Genomic DNA, 22,674 nt, shown 5'->3' on the forward strand with positions numbered 1-22,674 from the left:
ATCCCCCAGCCATCTGAGAGTACGTCACAGACGCCGTATCGTATCTCTTTATTCTTCAGTACTCGAGTGTGAATTTTCTAAGACCAAGAACATTCTTTTACGTTAACCACAGTACACTTGTCAAAAGCAGGAAATTTAATGCTGATCCAGCACCCTTACCTGTACACACGGTGTGAACTTGTGCCGTGTCCTGGGCCTCGGGACACCTGGTGGCGCCTGACCGCCGGGCCTTTTCCGGTAGGTGCTGAGTGACGAAGTGAAGAGGAGACAGTATGACACCTACGGCTCTGCGGGCTCGGATGCCGGCGCCTCTGGACAGAGCTACTGGAAAGGGGGCCCCACTGTCGACCCCGAGGAGCTCTTCAGGAAGATCTTCGGGGAATTCTCATCCTCTTCTTTTGGGGATTTCCAGAGTGTATTCAGTCAGCCTCAGGAGGTAAGCTCCTTGTTTTAAAGAATCATTCACATTTTAGCCGCTCATTGTGAGGCAAACATTTTATGTTTCTTTTTCTCAAAAAAAAAAAAAAAAAAAAACCCAGAAAAAACACAAAAAAACCCCAAAGCATCTTCAATGGAATGATCTGGAGGCAGCCATTTTGGTAGGAAGTAATTCCCATATTTAAGAAAAACCATGTAGGTAATCCATGTAGGATTACCATGTAGGTAATCCTTTTTAGCTGTACAATTGCTTAATCAGGCAGCCTGAGGCGAAGGCTTTGAGGGTCCATGATTCGGGTGCATTTTGTCTGGAGCTTGCTGCATTATTGTAGAAGAGCTCGGTGCCGGAACGGAGACACAACACCAATTCTACCTCTTGCATATTTATGTCCTAATAAGACATTATCAGAGCTGAGAGAGGGAGCATGTTTTATGACTTAAATTATGTTTGGGGATCATTCGAGCTGTCTATTAGGACTATGTACAAATACTATCTGTGAACAGTTTGTTGAAAAGTACATTTTCACTTAAAACAAGCATTCCCTCTTGAAAATCCTGAGATGTAGGGCAGAGTCAGTCGCGTCCCATCCATTCCTACTTGGCAGAGGACAGGTGAGTTAAAAAATAAGTAGCTGGGTGAAGAGATGAACAGGTGGGGCATGCAGGATTTTTGGTGAAATTTCACATTTAGTGAAAGTCCTTTATGATTTTGTAACAACAGACCCGTGTCATACATTTGTTCGGTCCCTTAGGAAATACACCACCGAGGGTGGACCCTAAAGTGAAAGACGAGCTTTGGGGGACTCTGATGTGTCCATGTGGGTTCATCCTTGATAAAAAATGGACGTCCCGGGGACAGATGCTGACCCTGGTGGGGGCTGTGCATGTGTGGGGGCAGGGGGAGATCCTGATACCTCCCTCTCAATTTTATAAATGTGTAAAACCATCGTAAAGAATAAAGCCCAGTTTAAAAGAAGAGATAAAGTGAATGAAAACCGCTGACCATTGCCCTCCTTTACTTTCAAAGTGGAGGATCACTTTGGTAATTAACCAAAGATGACAGGCTGCCCTCTGACTTCTTTAGTACATCATGGAGCTGACGTTTAATCAGGCTGCCAAGGGGGTCAACAAGGAGTTCACCGTGAACATCACTGACACCTGCGAGCGGTGTGACGGCAAGGGGAACGAGCCTGGCACCAAGATGCAGAACTGCCATTACTGCGGCGGCTCCGGCATGGTGAGAGTGTGGCAGAGCCCCCCACCCCCCCGCTGCCTGGGATTCCCCCCGCCTCTGGCCTCCCCACACCCCTTGCCGGCTCTTTTTCTACGCTCCTGTGGATAGCCTTGGAGAGTTATCTGGCAGTGCTTGGTGCTTTTGAGTGTCCGTGACTAGGTGGGACTGTTTTATCTAGATCTTTCTTTTCCCAAGAGTACTCTGTCTTGGTCAGTGATCCTGTGCTGTCTTCCCTGAAAATACACTTCCCTGAAAATTTTGGTAATTTGAAACCGTTGCTGGGGGGCGGGGGGTTTAAATTTTGCTTGAAGTGTAATCTTTTTTTTCTTTTGGTAAGTTTTTATATAATACAAACATACAGAACAGTATAAAGAGCCACTCCCTTATTCCTTACCCAGATTCACCAGTTGTTAACATTCTGTCCCATTTGCACTGTCATATCTGTTGTGTATTTTCAAGGAACAAGAATGTTCTTTTATGCAACCACAACACAGTTGTCACTATCAGGAAATTTAATGTTGCTAGAATACCATTTTCTGTACTCATTCTCATGTGTTCACTTGTCCTTACAATGTCCTTTTTTTCCTGATCCAGGATCCATGCTGGGATTTTGCATAGTGTTTGGTTGTCATATCTTTTGTCTCCTTTAATCTGGGAACGGTTTCTCAGCCTTTCTTTTTCTTTATGACCTTGACATTTTTTAGGATTACAGGCCAGCTGTTTTGTAGAATGCCCTTTATTTGGGGTTCATCTGATATTTTCTCATGACCAGATTCAGATCACACATTTTTGGTGAAACGCCACAGAGGGGTAGCGCCCTTGACAGTGGATCACGTCAGGAGTCGTGAGGTGTCAGTTTGTCCCATTAGTGATGACGTGACATTGGATCATGAGTAGTTAAGATAGTGCCCACCAGGTTTCTTCACTGTAAAGTTGTTAATTTTCCCTTTGAGATTAATGAGGAAGTTGTGGTGAGGCACATACTGACTCCTGAACTCCAGATCACCGCGTTGATTGTAGGAGACTGAAAAATGGGGTGTACTGCCTCTCTATAAGCGTTCCTGAAACCTCTGGGAGCTGAGCAGTTACCTTTTAAAGAGAGTAGTGCCCCTCTGATTACAACAGCGATTGCTGAGAAAACAAAAGAGAAACCTGACCACCCAGAGCAGCTAGTCTGGTCCCTGAGGCCACTACTGCCCTGTTCTCACTGTACCTGAGGGCCATGTGGGAAGAAAGAGGGGGGCTGGGTCCTCCCTATCTTCCCCCGGCCCCCACCACTGGTGCCCCAGGAGTAAGGAGGCAGGCAGCCCCTGTTGCTGGCGTGGTCCTGCTCATTTTGCCCCCCCCCCAAGTGTCCTCTCCCCCATCCTCCCTGCGCACCCCCATCCTTCAGGGGCCTCTTGGCCCCCAGCCCCTCCCACAGCTGGCGGGGCCTTGTGGTCTGTGGCCACTACCCCCAGCTCCTCACTGGGTAGAAAGTGGTTACTTTTTTTGTTTAACCTAACTTCTTTGCACTGTTTGTTTGTTCATTTTGTTTTGTTTTTTTTTAGAAAGCGAGAAAGGGGGAGAGAGGGCGGGAGAGTGCGTGCACGAGTGGGCAGATGGACAGAGGGGAGAGAGAGAATCCCAAGCAGGCTCCATACTCAGCACAGAGCCCAACAAGGGCTCCATAGGACGACCCTGGGATCATGACCTGAGCCAAAATCAAGTCAGATATTCACTTGACTGAGCCACCTAGGCGTCCCCCTGCCTGTTTTGTAAATTATTGAAAAGTACTTGTTCTGACACAACAGTCAGAGGAATACATAAAGAAAATGTCAGTAATCGCCCCTTGCCTGGACTCCCAAGTTCATAACTTGAGGTGTTCTTTCCACAACTCAGTCTCTGTCTCCATACAAAAAATTTCTTTTTAAAGCAAAAACTTTCTAATGAGAGTATATTACACATACTCTTTGTTGTGCAACTTGCTTTGGTCTTTGATGGATCATGCCCATTCCTCCAGGCCGATACATGCAGATCTCATTTTCCAACTTAATACTTAGGTTTCAGTGCTACAGGAAAACCCTCTACACATATGGCCTTCCATCTGATGCCTCTACTTTCTGTGACGCAGACCTCCAAAGGTGGAATTGCTGGGACAAATAATCCTTACATTTAAAATGTCTCTAATTTAAAATTTATCATGTTTAAAAATGTATGTGTTTATATTTGCACACGGTACAGAATTCTGAAGGAAAAACGAAAGTCCAGTGAAAAGTTAAGTGTTCCTCCCCAAGCCCCACCCCCTAATTGTTCCAGGCATCCTCCTTAGAGGCACAGCTCTAGTGACCTTCTTGTGTATCCTGCTTTAGACGGACACGCACATTTCAAGCCATCTGTATGGAGGTTCCAGTAACCCAAGGTAGCACTCTGTACATGGTGCTGCAGCGTTTGCTTTGGTTTTTACAACTCTGATCTCAGAAAGCATTTCTGACCCATGTGCAGTGTTCTGTTAACGTGGTTACACCATGATTTTTCAGGTAGCTCACTCCTGGTGGCCACCCAGGCTGCAAGGGACGTACGCCGTTGCACGAGTGTGGTCTGTAGGGCACAGCCCCACAGATGCACACACAGTTCTCATAGCTGCCAGAGTGTTTTCCACAAGTCTGTGACTGCATCATCTTGCATGACGTCTGCATCCTTTGGGAGAAAGGTCTGGGTCCCTGTGTTCTTAGGCAGTATGTTTTAGTGCGTGTTCACACAGAACACGAGTCTTTGATGAAACATTTCTCTGTCATGCATTGTGTTCCCGGAGGCTTGGCCATTAGAGTTTACCTGTGTACTTAAGGGTTCCGTCTTTTTCGTCTCTTTATCAGGAAACCATAAATACAGGCCCCTTTGTGATGCGCTCCACGTGTCGGAGGTGTGGTGGCCGAGGCTCCATCATCACGACTCCCTGCGTCATATGCAGAGGAGCCGGACAGGCCAAGCAGAAGAAGAAAGTGGTGATCCCTGTGCCTGCCGGTGGGTCCTGGGCTTCTCCACGTACCGGGGCTGGGACAGCTGGGGCCTTTGTTTCCCTGTGATTGGGCTGTTGTAAAAGCTGTGGTGAAGGATCTGGAGCCCGGATTGGAGGGGGAACTGGAATCTCCTTGCGTTTTCCTCTCTGTACTAGTTGTCCTTAAAATCTACCCTTGCATGCCGCGTGGGCAGAAGGTACCTGACACACCCGCTCTACTCCCCTGTGGAGCTCCTCTACCTTCGTTCAACGAGGCCAGCATTGTCACTGTGGCCAGCCCTGTCTGCACCATTACCCCTTCCTCCTAGCCCCCAGGGGCCGCCTGTGACTGCTCTCGCCACCTGGGTCTTGTTCCCAGGATGGACTTTCTGCAGGGCAGTCTGATCATGTCACTTGTCCTGAAGCCTGTGCAGTGACTCCTGGGGTGAGAAATGCTACCTGTCTCCGCCCCTTCTGGCCTCTGCAGCCTCTCCTCTTGTTGCCTGCCCTGCGGCCTTCCTGATGTTCATGCCAGCTCTTCGAACGGGCCATAATGCCTCTAGACAGAGCCTTGCCATATGTCACTCCCTGTGTCTGAAGCTCACTTTCCACCTTCTTTTCTCAGCGGGTTAACTCTTCTCCCAGAGCTGCTAGCTTGAGTGTTGCCTCCCTAGAGCAGCTTCTGGAACTCTCCCTGTTCCTTAGATGTCCTTTGTCCTTTGTCTTTGCTTCTACGAACACATTTCTGTTTGTAATGATGCCCTTGTTAGTGTTGTTATTTGGGCGATAGCTGTCTCCCCTACTAAATTCTAAACTCACCGACATGCTACACGGACCTGGTAGGAGCAGGTGTCCAGGGAACTTGTATAAACGAATAGAAGGCGCTCTTGTTTGGGTATCACTTGCTGTACTTGCTCCTTTGAGAAGTTACACCCATTGGAGGTACTGTGGATAGTTGTGTTGTTCCTCGTTAATAGGAACGGGTAAGGAAGTCAGTGGTTTGTAAATGGATTTAGGGCAGGAAACTCCATGGGAGGTCCCCAAATAAATGTTCCCTTTTGAACTTCTGTTCTTACAGGAGTCGAAGATGGCCAGACGGTGCGGATGCCTGTCGGAAAAAGAGAAATTTTCATCACATTCAGGGTGGGTGCTCTGCTCGCACAGCTTCTTGGGCCCTTGCCCTCTTGCAGGGAGGTGGGCGCTCATGGGGGCATGTCTAAGGGAAACAGTGGCCACCTCGGTGGTGTTATGAAACATGTATCACGTCAAGCCTTTGTGCTATGTTTGGACAGAACAGTTTCCTCAAGATTTTTGTAAGTTGGAAAACATAGGACACATAAAAATATAGAATGCATCTCTTTGTGATTTTTTTAAAAATTTGCTTGTTTTGAGAGAGAGACCACACAGTGGGAGAGGGTCAGAGAGACAGGGAGAGAGAATCCCAAGCAGGCTTTGCACTGCCAGCACAGGGCGCCTGATGCAGGGCTTGATCCCACGAAGCCATGAGATCATGACCTGAGCCGAAACCAAGAGTTGGATGCTCAACTGACTGAGCCACCCAGACCCCCCCTCCTTGTGATTTTGAATTTATGTATCAAATTGTTCGTGGGGGTGGTAAGGGCCAAAGGTGCAGTTTTTCCTACTGTGTGCAGAGACAGACCTGGTGTCTGAGACAGGAGATGGTAAAGGAGATACAGTTCTTGTCCCCACATTTCTGCCGGGTGCCCCAGGAAAGCCATGTGAGCGCAGCAGGGGAAGGCACAGGCTGTGTGCAAGATACCCTCACTCATAATAGCAAGACACTGACGACAGTCTGCTGCCCTCGGATAAGAGAGTGAATGAGAGAACCGTGCTGTGGCCAGAGTACCTCAGAGCAGCCACGGGAAGAAACCAGAGCCATACGTTCAGCACAACTGAGACTTCTCAGTTACTTTGAGGGAAAGAAAGCAGATTGCGAGTGGATGCAGGGAGGGAGACTGTCTATAAACACTTTTAAAGCACGTGAGAGGGTGCTACATATTATTTGGGGACACATACGTATGTGGGAATGAGAACTGCTACATTCAGCATGGGGCCACTCTGGAGGGGGAGGAGCCAGGGGCTTCACTGCATCGCGATGTTTTATTACCTCCACTGGGTTGTGGGTGTTCTGCGTGTGTGATGTAATTTACTTTGCCTGTTCAAAAAATTTTTTCTTAGTGTTTTATTTATTTTTGAGAGAGAGACAGAATACCAGTGGGGGAGGGGCAGAGAGAGGATGTGTCCATGGTGAGACACAGAATCCCAGGCAGGCTCCAGGCTCTGAGCTGTCAGCACAGAGCCCGACACGGGTCTCGAACCCACGAACTGCAAGATCATGACCTGAGCTAAAGTCTGACGCTTAACCTACTGAGCCATCTAGGCGCCCCTACTTTTCCTGTTCATGCGTGTGTGAAATATTTTGTAATTTAAAACACAGATAAAAATACTGTAAAGCGTGAAGTGCTAGACGAGGAATCAAAGACAAAGGCAGCCAGCTGTCAGCCAGGCTCTCCAGTGGGCTTGGTGGGGGTTTCAGACCCTGCTCCCACCTGATAATAGACAAGAACAGAGAGAGGGGAAATCACTGCAAGGCAAGAAGTGTCTTTGAGGCCCCAAAAGTAGTGCTTGTGCATCAGAATCATTCCACTGCTGTCTGTCTGTCTGTCTGTCTTGAAGGTGGTTTGTACCAGATGACTGTTTGGAAAATAAACTGTGCCTTTGTAGATGTGCTAATCTCTGTTTCCTTATACCTGCCAGTAGAGTAAGCTTTTTTTTTTTTAATGTTTAATAAGCCAATTTTACTTTTTTTATTTGCCCATTGGGACGGCTTGATCTGAGACCGACACTCTTGTGTCGCTATGTAGAAATGAATCTGACCTGTAACTCCCGGAGCCTGGGGTCATGTTCTGCTTTGGCGAAAGTACATCCTCTCCCTTGATACTGTGCTCTTCAGCAAAGAAGCAGCGTATCGCACGCCGGACCCTGTGCCCAGGCTGCTGAGATGGGCTGTTGTCCAGTCTCGAGAAGGACTTCTGCACGCATAACCACATCTCTTCTGCTTGGACCGTAGGTGCAGAAAAGCCCCGTGTTCCGGAGGGACGGTGCAGACATCCACTCTGACCTCTTTATTTCCATAGCTCAGGCTCTTCTTGGGGGTACAGCCAGAGCGCAAGGCCTGTACGAGACAATTAACGTGACGGTAAGAGGCCGAGAACGTGTTTGCCACTCTTGTCCTTCGTTGCTTTTTTTTTTTTTTTTTTTTTTCCCCTCTGTGAACCGGCTGAGAAGTGGCTAGAACCTGTGGCCGAGCAGCCTGTTGGAGACTCAGTGATGGGGTCTGGGGGAAGTAGAGGAATGTTAGGCCATTCCTTGGGTGTGAATCACAGACTGTAGACCCTGATGAAGGAATCACCAGTGAAGGCAGGTCCTGGGTCACATCCACGCCTCTGCTGGCACCAGGGAGCAGCAGCCCCAGCACTGTGACCCTGTGTTGGCTTTGCCCCCTCCCAGGTCACACTCTCTGTGCTTCCTCACTCCTGCTGTGGGCTCAGCTTCCCGAACTGTCTGCCCCCACATGCTTGTTTTGGGCTCTGCTCCGGGTGGACCCCGGTTTAGCCAGCTTCCATGTGGATGTCTGGAAACCTGAATGGGAGTTCTTTCCAAGGAGTGAGTCTTAGTGTAGTGAAATGTTTCCATTTGAGCAACTGTAGACCAAGGAAAACCACAGATTTCTTTGCTTTATAGATTCCCCCTGGGATTCAGACAGACCAGAAGATTCGGATGAGTGGGAAAGGTATCCCCCGGATTAACAGCTACGGCTATGGAGATCACTACATTCACATCAAGATAAGAGTTCCAAAGTGCGTGCCCACGTAACCATGGTGAGGTCCGCCCAATCTCTGCATTTTCCCCACCCAGCAGGACCCGGTTTTGAGGGCTTTCTACCTGCCAGGCCTTATGCCGAGCCAGACCGCCCGGCCCGTTGTGGGTCCGCTGCCGTAAGCACTGAGGCTTGTGCCAGTTATTTCTACCTTACAGTCAGACGTGTCCTGCCCAGGTTCTCCGTCTACAAAGTGGGCATAACAAGGCCACCCTCATTAGTTGCTGGAAAATTGAATAATACATAAGGAACGCTTAGCCATAGCTGCTGTTGTTGGTTTTATCATTACTGCTCTCAGGGCACTGGGGGTCTCGTGGGAGACACAAATCTGTAACTGGATCATAGCACATGACGTCTCCGTTCTTTGGGAGAAAGGTTTGAGTTGAGTGCTGTGGCATCCAGGATAGGCATGGCTCACCCTATTGGGGAGGGTGAGCGAAATTTCTGGCACTACTTTTTTTTTAATTAAAAGTTTTTTTTATTTTGAGAGAGAGAGAGAGAGAGAGAGAATGAGCAGGGGAGTGGCAGAGAGAAGGGGACAGAGGATCTGAAGTGGGCTCACGCAGACAGCAGAGAGCCCAACGTGGGGCTCGAACCCATGAACCATGAGATTATGACTTGAGTGGAAGTCAGACGCTTAATCTACTGAACCACCTAGGTGCCCCCTGGTGCTCCTTTTAATTAGTTAACTTTCTACATACGACACTTATAAGAGCCCCTCCGCCCCTCAACTTAAGGTATTTTAGGAGATTTTTGTTTTTTGTTTTTTGTTTTTTTTATCACGGTGCCTGGGTAGCTCAGTCGGTTAACCATCCAACTCTTGATTTTGACTCACGTCATGATCTCACAGTTCATGAGATCAAGGTCCTCGTCGGGGCTCTCTCTTTCTCTCTCTCTCTGTCCTTTTGTACATGCATGCACATGTGTGTCTCTCTCAAACTAAATAAAGAATTAAACATTTTTATTATCAAAGTATAATCGACTTACAGTGTTATATTAGTTTCAGGTGTACAACATAAAGATTCAACAGTTTGATATGTTATGCAATGCTCACCATGATCAGTGTAATTCAGGTTTTCTTTATTGAAGCTTTGAGGGGGTGGCTCTTAGGTTCAGGGTGTGTGCCTCTGCCTTATTGTGTCCCCACATTTTCCACATGCTTACGTGGAAACCGGCCCAGCCCATCATTTAAAGGGCTGCCCAGAGGAAACACTCAATTTGTTTGCTCCACAGGAGACTCACAAGCCGGCAGCAGAGCCTGATCCTGAGCTACGCCGAGGACGAGACCGACGTGGAGGGGACGGTGAATGGTGTCACCAATACAAGCACGGGTAAGGTGGCAACACGTGGAAGGCCTCTCAGTCCTTGGAGGGTGCATGGTTCAGAAACACGTTGGGGTCTGCCCTTGCGGGGAGCATGACAGAGGGGTGCTGGGAGCCAGGAACAGCCTCCTGCCGGCCACTCTTAACTTGCCCCGTGTGTGCAGAGGTCAGAGAGTGTCAGCTCGCCTCCTGCCGGAGGGCAGCTGTGTGTCTGTGAGAGCTGTTCTGAGTTCTATCCGTGGTTCTGCCACTCGCCCAGTGACCTTGGGCACATCCCCACATGAGATTCCTTGTAACAGCTTAAGGAGGAGACAGATTGGAAGGCTTTATGCAATCCTGACCCAGAACGCCTCCCTAAGATTTCAGAGTGTCTTGTAAGTGACAGCTACCAAACCCGTAAAAAAGCCAGTCGACTGAGCGCAAACCTGCCTGTGCACAGCAGGTCTAACTTTGAGTTCGTCCGGCAGCGAACAAATGCTGCGTTTACCCTGAGCTCGGATGTCAGGCTGTATCTATAGAGTGTTTTTAAATACTAGCTATTTGATACCAAAATGCTGGCAGGCACAGGCTGTGGTGATGGCCGCCTCTGTTGCAGCGCCTCTTCCCGTGGGAGGTGGGGGCCCTGCGGAGGAGATGATGGTCCTCCGCTGGCGGGGACTCGGCCCGGGATGGGGTGAGCTGCGTGGTGAACTGGCCTCAGCTGCACAGGTGTTCCCCCCTTATATCATTCTGCTTGTGTGGGTCCTGGATGCCCCTCCCTTGTCCTCAGAGCCTGAATGGCACTAGGGAGTATGTGGTCACTCAGGGCAGGCGGTGGATGTCCCCCGTGTCCTCAGAGCCTGAACGGCACTGGAGAGTGTGTGGTCCCTCAGAGCAGGTGATGGCAGCCAGGGGTGGGTTTCCAGGGAGGGAGGGCTGGTCTTGGAGCCTAGGGCTGGAGGTCCCAGCAGCAACTGCCTTTGCATGGACTTGCTGGGCTTCTGTGGAGTCCAGGGGGCCAAGTCGTCTGTGACAAAGCAGCCACCACAAAGCCTGTCGGGAGCCTGACCAAACATGGAAAGGTTTGGTACCTGTATTTCTTACACTCTTGTTACAGCCCTTGTACTGAAAAGTGGAAATAGCCGTTCCACGTAATTGTAGTTGTGCTTCCTGAATTGCAAATGTTCCTAGTCACCTGGCCAGGGAGATTTTCCTCCTCTGCCAACCACGGGAGAACTTGAGGTCGGCCCTGTGAGTCGTGACGTGGGCCTTGTTCACTAGATTAGAACATTGGTGTTTTTGTTAAACTCTTTTCTGGTAGTTTAACTTGAGAGTTGATCATACAGTCAGCTTATGAGTGTCCTTTGAACCCTCGTGACTTCTGTGGTTACTTGTCCTCATAGCTAGTTCCCCGCCCTCATTCAGCCTGGATTTATTGGGAACCTCTGGTGTGCCAGACACTTTGTCACTTCTTCCTTTTAAATTTTATTGACATAATTTTGTTGAGCATAGTTTAACTTTGAGGCATGAATTGAGCACATTTCTGAAAAGTTGTTGTAAAGTGACGTAGTATGCCAAATTATTTTTTCCCTACTCACTTTCATTGTCATTTCAGAGCTGTGTTCTCGTGGGAAATTTGGCTCCCAGACGTAATTTTTTTTTTTAATGTTTATTTATGAGAGAGAGAGAGAGAGAGGCCGAGTGTAGGTGGGGGAGGAGCAGAGAGAGGAGGAGACAGAATCTGAAGCAGGCTCTAGGCTCTAAGCTGTCAGCACAGAGCCCAACTCACAAACTGCAAGATCTCGAACTCACAAACTGCAAGATCGTGACCTGAGCCGAAGTCAGACGCTTAACCCACTGAGCCGCCCAGGGGCCCTGGACATAATTTTTTAAATAGCATTTAAGAATCTTAGAATTGGCTTCAAAGAATGCTGCCCAGACATGGTTAAATTTCATTATACTGTGAAGACAGTTATTTTTGCAATCTGCGTGTGAAAATACGACAGTACTTATAATTCTCATTTCCTGACAACCTCACTAACAGTGGGTCATATTTATTTAAGTAGAGTCTGAATCTCTTATTTCAAGCATTTAACAAAACTTAAACTGAAGTTATGTTAGAAACAGTTATGTTTAGGGGTGCCTGGGTGGCTCAGTCGGTTAAGCGGCCGACTTCAGCTCAGGTCATAATCTTGCGGTCCGTGAGTTCAAGCCCCGCGTCAGGCTCTGTGCTGACAGCTCGGAGCCTGGAGCCTGTTTCACATTCTGTGTCTCCTTCTCTCTCTGACCCTCCCCTGTTCATGCTCTGTCTCTCTCTGTCTCAAAAATAAATAAACGTTAAAAACATTTTTTTTTAATAAAAAAAAAAGAAACAGTTATGTTCAGGTATCATTGCTTCGTGGAATAAAGTGTTACTCAGATCACTTTTTTTTTTTGAGACAGAGACAGACCATGAGCAGGGGAGGGGCAGACAGAGAGGGAGACACAGAATCTGAAGCAGGCTCCAGGCTCTGAGCTGTCAGCACAGAGCCCGATATGGGGCTCGAACTCATGGACCATGAGATCATGACCTGAGCCGAAGTTGGACGCTCACCGACTGAGCCACCCAGGAGCCCCTCAGATCACTTTTTTAGTAGCCTCCAAATACACGTGAGTCAGGGAGCCCTCAGAACCTGACAGGAGCTGTCAGGTACAGACTGATTTCTGGGCGTCTATACGTTCATTAGGGAAAAGGGCACCTGAAGGGCATTTGGAGTAGATATAATTACATAGGAAACTGACCCAAAAGGTTTGGGGGATTTAATATCCCTTGCTTATTTTTGGTCCCTAGTACAGCTGGTGAAAACCTTAACAGCTGACCCTTGCTTCTTCCCCATTCTGTGAATCAGAATGTCCAGAAAGACACCGTGCACTCAGGGACTCTCAGTACTCAGGCTGAGCATAGAAGACACAGGGAGTCGGCAAAGTCTATTATTGCGAGACTGAGTTAGAGACAGTGTGGCTCAGGGTTTGTGCTTCTGGGTCCTCGTTAACTCTTGGTGACAGTACACATACATTTACCTGGAGATGTAGAAAGCAGTTCCAGAGCTCACTGTCTGGGAATCCCACCTGCCGTTTCTCCTCTCCGACGGAGTTGGCAGCGTTGACCTTCACACAGGGTGCTGGCAGGAGGAAGATGAAGGAAAAGACAAAATTTTAGTAGAACGAGAGGTACTTTGCTGCCTCAGCCTGTGTGTGTAGTCGGCTCAGGGAGTCAGGCTGTGTGTATAGACTTGCACCTCCACCTGCAGGGCGGCCCCGGTCCCCAGAAGTCAGGTCCTGGAATCCTCTCGGTCTCTGTTTCTTCAAACATACGTTCCTTTAGCATTTGTTACGTGCTAAGAGATGACACACAGAGAGACAGAGTCCGTGCCGTCATCCAGCTTATAGATAACGGGAGAAGACAGCAAGCATTGAGCCCCAGATACGTGCTGAACCCTTCTCTTAAGAGAAGCTTGTGCCGATGGAAAAAACATTTTGGCCCAAAAAGGTGGCCCATATTCCTGGGATGATTGTTACTCTTCCCCTGGGATCACAGTATAAACAGCTATCAGGCAGCTCTAACTTGGAATCCCTGCCTAATGAGTTGGCGTGTTTCTTCTTTGAATCCCCCAACACTTTCCATGGCACCTGGCACAGGGCTGGTTCACAGGAAATGTTGACTGAGTTTATTTGAATTCGTTTTTCTCATGTCGCTGGGAGATACTCTGAGAGATGGGAGTATAAGCTCTTCCCCAGGAGAGAAGAGACCTGTGGCCTCAGGCTGGACCTCTGTGTTGGCTGAGCAGCCCCTCTGGGTGTGGTCACCTTCTGAAGGTGTAGACTAGAAATGGTCATGTAGTGCCCATTCAGCTGGAGTGGGCATTTCCTCTTTATTCTAAAGGCACAAGTGACATGCTGGCTGTATTTAAAGAAGCTTTAGAAGCACAGTGCCTTTGTTTGTATCCTGTCCTGAGACCAGAAGGCATCTATCTGAGTGTCCGCGACATCCGTAAGGACACATCCCTCCTCCTGTCCTAGGTTAGAAAAACAGTGTGTATATAGACTTTGTCATCTATGTGTGTAGTTTATTCCTGACATTTGGTTCAGAATTTTAAATTTAGTGCTTATAGCCTTTGATGTCCCTGCCAGTAAACCTTATTCCTGAAGGAGTCCTTTTATCCAAATTTAAAATAGAGGTAAGACCTGAGTTCCTGGTGGTAGGGGGTGATCTGGCATGTTTGCGTTTTGTTGTTTTATTTTTGTTGTTGTGAATCATTAACCTGTTAACTGGTTGCTTATTCTGGGGCCTTTGGCCACTGTGGCTCACATACCTGTAGCCATGGGGGCATCACCGTTTCCCACCTTCTGGATGATGATGACAGCAGAGTTGCGGGGAAGAGGGTGACGGCAGTCTGAGTTTCTGTGCCCTGTTGTGACTCGTAGTTAACAGCTTGGCAACGGACGAGGCAAGGCCCCACTCTGCCCTTATCATCTGTAAAGGCTTGGGCAAATTACTTCAGCTCTCCAGGCCTCAGCTTTACCATCTGTAAGTTGGAAATGATAGCAGCCTGTATTTCATAGGGTTCTTACGTGATTAAATGAGATCACGTAAGTAAAGCATTTGACACAGTATGTGGCACACATTAAAAGCTCCGTCAGCTATAACTCATAGTGATGCATGTGCACGCACAAAGGTCTGCCATTCCCAGAGCAAGGGCAAGATAAAATCAGTCCGTACTCTCCTCTCCTGTGTCCAGGGAGGCCCAGGAGTGATGGGAAATTTCTGGTTTGCGGGTTGCTTTGTGTGAGGAGGCTCTTTGTTACTTAAGCCATCACGTCAGAACGGGGGATGTGAGGGACTAAGGGAAGGCACACATGGCCTTGCAACCTGTGGCGGTGGGCACCTCTCACGGGGATCTGCTCTGGTGACTGCAGTGCCCGGGGTCCTCTGCTGGGGAACCCTGGGAGTCGGGGATCACTCAGCCACGTTGACTTTGGTGATAGCTCACACCTTGGTTAGCACATCCTTGTTTGAGGCTATTGCTCTCTCTGAAGACGTTTCTGAGCTCTGAGAGCATGCCAGGTCCACGAGACTGCCCAGGGTGCTGTACCCAGGGGCGACTCCACCCACCCCTGCTTGGAGCCTGGTGCCCAGAGCTTTGGGCCTCTTACTGATGAAGGCATCTTTTTTCTTTTTTCAATTAAAAAAAAAAAATGTTTACTTATTTTTGAGAGAGAGTGCGAGGGGGAGAGGAGCAGAGAGAGAGGGAGACACACAATCCCAAGCAGGTTCTAGGCTCTGAGCTGTCAGCACAGAGCCCGATGTGGGGCTTGAATCCACGAACCGTGAGATCATGACTTGAGCTGAAGTTGGACGCTTAACTGACTGAGCCACCCAGGCGCCCCTCACTAATGATGGCATTTTAGACTGAGATCTTGGGGACCATGATCCTTTTTTACTGCGCTATGCACTGTACTTGGCATATATAACCTAGCATGATAGAAACGTGCCCTGTGCTGAGTACAGGAGCTCATGGCAGAAGCTTGTCCTGCCTGCCTAGTGGTTGGCAGATCTTGAAAAGGACAGATTTATGCAGCAGAGTTGATCTCCATAATCTCAGCTTGGGCCCTGAAAAAATGGCCAAGTAGCTTCCCTGTTTCTAGGGCATGTAGGGTCACATGCCCTTGACGGGGAGTTTGCCCAGGGACGCATAGGGTGCCCAACTGCTGTTGTTACAGGGAAGAAGTGCACGTGTCGTGGGATTCCACAAGGCAGCGAGTCCCTTCCCTGGGTGTCCCAGAGACCCCAGGTGCACACATACGGAGCGTGGAAGCTGGTCATTTGGTCTTGGTACGTGTTCTTCACCTGCTTGGAGTCAGTGACTTGGTTGTTAGGAGCTTGGGCTCTGGCCCTCGCTGCTTGTGTTTGAACTCCATTCTCCCCACCACCTACTGGCTCTGAGACCTTGGGCAAACTATCTAATATAACTCTCTCTGTGCTTTTGTGGTTTCTGTTGTTGTTGTTTTGTTTTTTAATGTGTGAAATTTGTGTGTAAAGGATGGAGTGAGCTACTGTGGGATCTGCGTGGCCTGACCTGGAAGGCATGTGGCACTTGGCAGTTGTTACAGTTGTTCAGGTGGAGTTAGCTGGTCACTGTCCTTCTCTCTGTCTTGTTTCCCTGTTGTGGGTCAGTGACTCGAGGAGCAGTTGGGATACACTAAATAAAGCACTGAGCGGCCCTTCTGCTTCAGTCATCTAACAGGCGAGGCCGCGTTGGCTGACCTGGGAGCCGCCCCCTCCCCTCTCGGGGTGGTGCTTGGTGGCTTCTTGAGTGGCAAGCCCCTGGGTGGCCAGTGTGGGTAGGCGGGGCCAGGGATGGGACTCCTGGAGGTGGCTCCCTTGACCCCAGTTCTTTCTGCTGTTTGTGCCCAGGTGGCAGGACCATGGATAGCTCCGCAGGAGGCAAGGCTAGGCCTGAGGCTGGGGAGGACAAGGAGGGATTCCTTTCCAAACTTAAGAAAATGTTTACCTCCTGATATCCCAGCCGAGGTAGGAAAACCCCGAGGTTTCTTCCCCCTTTGTTTCCCTCTGTGAACTAACCCTGTTTTCCTTCACCTTAACCAGTATCATACCCCCGTCTCCCTGCTCCCAGGCTTGGAAGGGTTGCCAGTGTAAGTGTGGCGTATCTGGCTCCACTCAGAGCCAGGCCTCCCAGCCCGTGGAGAGGTCTGCATCAGGGCAGGGTGGTGGCGTTGGCCGGCGGTGCTGGGCGGAACCAGACTGCAGCGGCCGGACTTCTGCCATGTCCACTTCTGCAGAGGTTGCACGGGGGGCTGCCTCACAGTCCTCCTTCCAGCAGCTTCCAGGGGGGCCACGTCCCACACTGGTGAGAACCAGGCTGCCCACAGTCACAGAGGGAGAGTCACAGCAGAGCCAGGCCTAGAACTCAGACCCCCCTCCCCCCCAACCTCCTGTGGAGTCATGTTCCCTGCCTGGGAGCCGCAGGGCTGTGTAAACCTCAGGGGGCTGCCACGAGTCGTGCTTGCTCACTGTGGTGTCTCGGGACTCACTCTTCTCTTGTTCTGGTCCCTGGTGTCTGGGACTCCTCGTGCAGCTCCTTCCCAGGGATGACAGAAGCTCACCCGCAGGGCGCCTTCTTCCTGCAGTGCTAGTGAACCGTGACCATTTGTGTCTTGGCTCAGGAAAACGGTCCACTGGGAACTAGGCCGGGAGCAGCAGCCCCTCCGCGTGGCCAGGGCCCTGGAAGGATTCTGGAACAGCAACACTGCGCCCTTGCCTGCAGAGGCCCTGGACCACCTTGGCAACAGCAAAACCATGTGACAACACACCTCTCCACGGACTAGTCATAGCGGACAGCCCCTGGGCAGTAGGGCGTGGCACCCATAAGGGATGGTGGAAGTTTCCCGTCCATGGGTAGGTAACTTGGCCTCTTCTAGCTCAGGCAGAGTAAAACAACTGGACATTTCTTGCAGAGCTAAAACTCTAATTTGGAATCAAAAGTGGTGGAGATATTAGTTAAAGAATTAAAGGCCATGCTTACAGCTTAAAAATGAAGCCTTAAGCTGCACTGAGTCATGAAGTGATTAATTTCCCTCTCAGCAAACCTCCGGGAGCTTCTGGAATGAGTCTTTTCTGCCAGATTGTCTTTTTGAGGAACCTGGAGCTTGCACACCCCACAGTGTCCTCCACCCCTCAGCCAGGACACCCTGTGCTCTTGTCGGAGTTTATGTCCCAAAGATCCCAAACAGCTGGAACGTAGGCGCCTTGGGGCCTGGGGACGCACGTACCAAGGGGGTCCCCAAAGATGTCATTCCTGACCATATGGGCCGAGATCTTTATCAGGACGGATAGTCCTTCCTTCCACCCTGTGTGGGGTGGCTTCTCGTCCCTGACTGTTGAGTTCTGTTGTCCTGGGGCAGGCGTTAAGGGGGACTCTTGCCCTTCTGCTCAACCCCAGCTGGTCACAGCTACAGCCCAGGGCCGACTAACAGCCTGTCACCCCAGAGGCCTGCCCCTCTGCCTGCCAGTGGCTTGGTTCTCACCACTCACATTGCTGACATCGGTTTTTAGAAGTGTGTGTAAACTACTCAGTGCTGAGAACTGCTGTCGTCTCTATAAATGTTTGTTCAGAAAAGGAAAGCAAAGTCTGAGAGGTTGAAGGTTTCACCGTCCAGCCAGAGCAAAACACACTGTCCCCAGTCTCAGCTTGTAGGGTGTGCGGGCTCCACATGCTTCCAGATCCTCCCACTGGTAAGACAGGCTAATGGAGAAGGCTTACAAATAGTTTCCTTTTTGTTTTCCTTCATAATTTACAAAATAAAGCATCTATTACTGTGATCTAAGAATGTAAAATGATTCTGTATCCATGTAAATAAGATTACTGCAAAAAGTTATTTAAAGCCTAAATTGTGGTCATATTCTTCTTTGAAAGAGTTCAAACTGCTTCTCACAGGGGGCTCAGCAGTGGGGTTGCTGATGTTCGTCTACACATGGGGGCCATCCCGCGTCACCTCTGGCCTTCCTGGGGCCGCGCCCATCTACTGAGTCACTCCAGCCCAAGAGCACACGCGCCATGATAGCCACATGGTGCTCTGACAAATGCTGACCCTCCAAGATCCCAGTGCGGGGGGGCTTTCCATGAGACTATGCTTATTTGATTGAATGTTCTGGAATTCTCAGCGTGTAACTTTCTTTGGGGGCCACGAGAAGATGTGCAGTGTTGGCCTACTTGGGGCCCTGCATGTCACTGTCTTCCTCACTAGATTTTTTTTTCTCCTCCATTATTTTCAGAGGAATTTTGTTGTTTTTTTTGCATTGAAGTTTTTGCTGATTGTAGTTTAACTGATTTGGGCTCCCAGCAGAGGCTGTCCCACAGAAGCCCTGATGGCTGCACAGCTGCAGTGACCCTGAGCACATAGCTCAGACCCATCCCAGGGTTCCAGGCTGTGCACATGAGGTGTGAGAGCACTTGCTGGGCCGGGTGAAGACGTTGGGGAAGACCTTGTGGACACAAAGAGGCTGCGCGGTGACTTCGTGCCAGCATCACATGCTTCTCCCTTCACCAGAATGGGCCCGGCACGGTCCTAGATCCCAGGTCCAGCGGTGGGACCTGGGCAGTGCCTCATGACAGCTTAAGTTTTCTTCCTGGAGAAGTCCAGCCAAATCCCATTCATGTCCTGTCTTTTGAAAGCAAAAGTCTGGAGGGAGACTTTGAAAGAGAAAGGTGGTTTTCTTGCTGGCCAGACACCATCCCTGCTGCACCAGGCCGTCCTTCCCCTGCTGGCCGGAAGGGGGCAGTGCAACACCTGCCCAATCAAGTCCCACTCAAGACTCAGATTGGGCTTCTTCCCACAGGAGGGTCTCGAGGCGTTGGTCTCCAGACTTTGCAGCCTCTGAGTTGAGGCTGGAACGTGAGACGAGGCCCTCAAAAATATAAAAAAGTAACTCCGCCCCTGAGCCTTTGGGGATTGAGAGGAGTGGAAAGGTAGGTGGGTAGGGAGGATGGGGGAAGGCACGGTCACGTGTGGGTGATGAAGACCTGGGCGCCGGACCTTGGCTCTATCACACCGGCGGGTCTCTGCTCTGATATGTTTCTGACCTGGGCCATTCTCCTGAGGCCTCTGGGTTTAGGTGGACTTGAACTCCGCCTTCCTTGTCATGAAGACCCCCCTCAAAGACGAGAATCCTCTCCAGTCCCACACGCTTCTTGGCTGCCGTGTGTCCAAGGATGGCCCTGCCCTCACTCTGCTCTCCTGCCACCCTGGGGCCTGTCCCCGAATTAAGTGAACACTCGCACCTCTTGCAGAAGGCGTGTTTTAGCACTGGGAAACCCGCACTTTGTATCTTGTAATTATTTATCTATAGAAATATTTTTAAGTAATCTCTACACCCAACATGGGGCTCGAACCCACACCCTGAGATCAGGAGTCACTCGCTCTACCGACTGAGCCAGCCAGGCGCCCCAGATCTTTTAACCAAAAGTTGTATTTATTTGGCATGATCCTCATGAAGGGTCGCAGATGAGCCAGCTGGCAACTTTACACAAAGCGAGTGGGCCCTGACGTGCTTCCCAGTTGTGCAGAACCCAGGAGGCGGTGGGGGTGATGGACACTGGCTGTCCTGTCTCAAGGGGGTGGCTGTTCGGCTCCACCTGAGAGGGCCATGTGGGAATTCAGACCCTGTGTTACCAGATCGTCTGGTGCTCTGCAAGAGAAGCTGGGCATCCAGATTCTTCTGTGGAGATTTTAGTTACCTCATTTTTGGGGTTACGTATATTGTACAATTCACTCATTAAAGCATACAGTTTAGTGGATTTTAAGTCCAACGTTGTGCGTCCATCACCACAGTCCATTTTATTTTTTTATTTTATTAAGAATTTTTGGGGCACCCGGGTGGCTCAGTCGGTTAAGCGTCCGACTTCAGTCAGGTCACGATCTCATACTCTATGAGTTCAAGCCCCGCGTCAGGCTCTGTGCTGACGGCTCAGAGCCTGGAGCCTGTTTCGGATTCTGTGTCTCCCTCTCTCTCTGCTGCTTCCCTGCTCATGCTCTGTCTCTCTGTGTCTCAAAAATAAATAAAAACATTAAAAAAAAATTAAAAGAATTTTTTAGTGTTTATTATTTGTGAGAGAGAGAGGGTGAGTGGGGGGGGGGGAGGGGCAGAGAGAAAGATACACACACACACAGAATCCAAAGCAGGCTCCAGGCTCTGAGCTGTCAGCACAGAGCCTGAAGCGGGGCTCAAACCCAGGAGTTGCGAGATCATGACCTGAGCCGAAGTTGGGTACTTAACCAACTGAGCCACGCAGATGCCCCAGTTAATATTTTTTTAAAATGGGTTTCTTATAGACATTTGATTGGATCTTGTTGTGTTTGTTTTGAGAGAGAGGCAGAGCAAGCACGGTAGGGGCAGAGAGGCGGGGCAGAGAATCCCAAGCAGGCTCCACACTGATTGTGGAGGCTGACTCAGGGCTCGAACTCACAAACCATGAGATCGTGACCTGGGCCCAAACCAAGAGTTAGATGCTTAGCTGACTTAGCCACCCAGGTACCCCACCACAGTCCATTTTAGAACATTTTCATCACCCTGAAGAGAAACCCCAATTCCATTAGCAGTCCTTCCCCATTTCCCCGGGTCCCTCAGACCCTGGCAGCCACAAACCCACTCCCCGTCTCTAGGATTCATCTACTCTGCACATTTCATGTGAATGGGATCATACAATATGTGGTGGCTTGTTTCCTTCTGGTTTCACTTAATACGATGTCTCAGGCTTCATCCATGTTGATGGGTGCTTGTTCCTTTTTACGGCTGAGTCAATTCCATTCTGTGGATAGACCACTTCTGTTTTCCAGCCATTCACTGATAGACATTCGGGTTATTTCCAGCATTTGGCTATCATCAACAACGCTATGGAGTTGTCTCATTTTAAGATGTTGGCAGCGACTTACATAAGGTACTTGGGAGTCATCAAGCTCATAGAGACAAAGTAGAGTGGTTCGTGCAGGGGGAGGGGGGAAGGGAAGCTAGTGTTTAACGGAGACAGTGTCAGTTTGGGAAGAGAAAGTCCTGGAGAGGGATGCTGGTGAGGGCAGCACAATACTGTGAATGTAATTAATGCCACTGAATTATATGTACACTTAACAATGACTAAAATGGTAAATTTTCTGTATAGTTTACCAGTTAAGAAAATGAAAAATGTTGGCAGCGAACTAATGTATTTCAGGTACCAAATTTCAGAAAACCAGGCACACGTGGCATCCACCCAGCTGGGGACGCCTCCACCAGCAGATGTCGTGGTGCTAGGAGTCATCCCCTCCGTGTGGTGCTGACCCAGACTCCCCAGGGCTCTGTGAGCTGTGATCCACACATGCTTCCTCCCTGTAGTGATGCACAGGCGGGGCAGGAGCACCCTGGGCCAGGCAGGCACCTCGACTTGAGTATCCAGGGTATGGGAAGGGCCAGTTCCTCTCCAGCCCCATTTGGGGATCGATGGTGGCCAAGGGAACAGGATTGACATGAATGTCTATTACAGATCAGATGGTTTAAATACTATAGGACTGTTGTCTTTTAACCCTCTGGCCCCACGTGCACAGCCCCCCCTCCTCCCGTACTATCAGCACCTCCACAAGAGTGGGACATTTGTTCCAACTGATGAACATCATTTATCTCCGAAGCCACGTTTTCATTAGGGTTTGCTCTTGGTGGTGTATATCCTATGGGTGTGGACAAATCTATTGTGACGTGTGTCCATTGTAATATCCTACAGAATAGTTCTACCACCCGGGATCTGGTTTTTGTGTGCAGTGTGGACAGCTCATAGCACATGGAGCATCCTGTTGTCTATTTATTTCACTGGATTTGGGCTGTTCCCACTGAGATCCACTGCTTTGGCCACACTTGGGATGGGGGCAAGGAACAGGCTGAGGGCACTGGAGGCTAGCAGGGCTTGACCATGTGTCTCAGAAGGAGGGGGAGAGTGACCCGGGATGTCAGACGCTGCTCTGCACAAATGATCTCATGGCATCCTCAGAACAGCCTGGCCAGGTAAGCGGACTGGCGAGGCTCAGCAACGTGCCCAGCTCCTATCCCTTTGGGCGAGGTGCGCCTGGAACCCGACGCAGGCTTGCTGGTTTGCTCTGCATCTGGGCACAGTGGACTCCTCCCAGGCTCTGTACTGACCACAGGCCACTCCAGGATCTCATCACAGTGACTCAGCCCCAAGCTGGTGAGTTTCCCAACCTCGGGTATGGGAGACTTGGGCATCACATAGGGCTGGACACA

The 22,674-nt window shown here is 49.8% G+C and overlaps 1 protein-coding gene and 1 non-coding gene across 5 annotated transcripts in view; one reads left to right on the forward strand and one right to left on the reverse strand.

Annotated features, from left to right (window-relative positions):
* The window catches only part of DNAJA3 (DnaJ heat shock protein family (Hsp40) member A3), a 29,357-nt gene extending 11,057 nt beyond the window's left edge, over positions 1–18,300 (forward strand). The window contains exons 4-12 of one of the 4 annotated variants that reach the window (XM_027043348.2): positions 242–436; positions 1,523–1,675; positions 4,528–4,675; positions 5,728–5,792; positions 7,741–7,869; positions 8,415–8,530; positions 9,784–9,881; positions 16,306–16,422; positions 17,076–17,215. In XM_027043348.2, coding sequence (XP_026899149.2) covers positions 242–436; positions 1,523–1,675; positions 4,528–4,675; positions 5,728–5,792; positions 7,741–7,869; positions 8,415–8,530; positions 9,784–9,881; positions 16,306–16,409 — 1,008 coding nt within the window. In that variant the 3' untranslated portion in view covers positions 16,410–16,422; positions 17,076–17,215. Of the gene's footprint in view, positions 1–241; positions 437–1,522; positions 1,676–4,527; positions 4,676–5,727; positions 5,793–7,740; positions 7,870–8,414; positions 8,531–9,783; positions 9,882–16,305; positions 16,423–17,075 lie in introns of all 4 variants that reach the window. The other 3 variants (XM_027043349.2, XR_008294682.1, XM_053213477.1) reach the window with 3 other exon arrangements.
* A 1,480-nt stretch (positions 18,301–19,780) lies between these two features.
* TRNAR-CCU (transfer RNA arginine (anticodon CCU)) lies at positions 19,781–19,852 on the reverse strand. The gene has a single exon. It is a non-coding gene; the product is annotated as a tRNA-Arg (tRNA).
* Between the last annotated feature and the right edge of the window lie 2,822 nt (positions 19,853–22,674).

This window comes from Acinonyx jubatus, chromosome E3 (assembly GCF_027475565.1).
Source record: "Acinonyx jubatus isolate Ajub_Pintada_27869175 chromosome E3, VMU_Ajub_asm_v1.0, whole genome shotgun sequence".
Lineage (NCBI taxonomy): Eukaryota > Metazoa > Chordata > Mammalia > Carnivora > Felidae > Acinonyx > Acinonyx jubatus.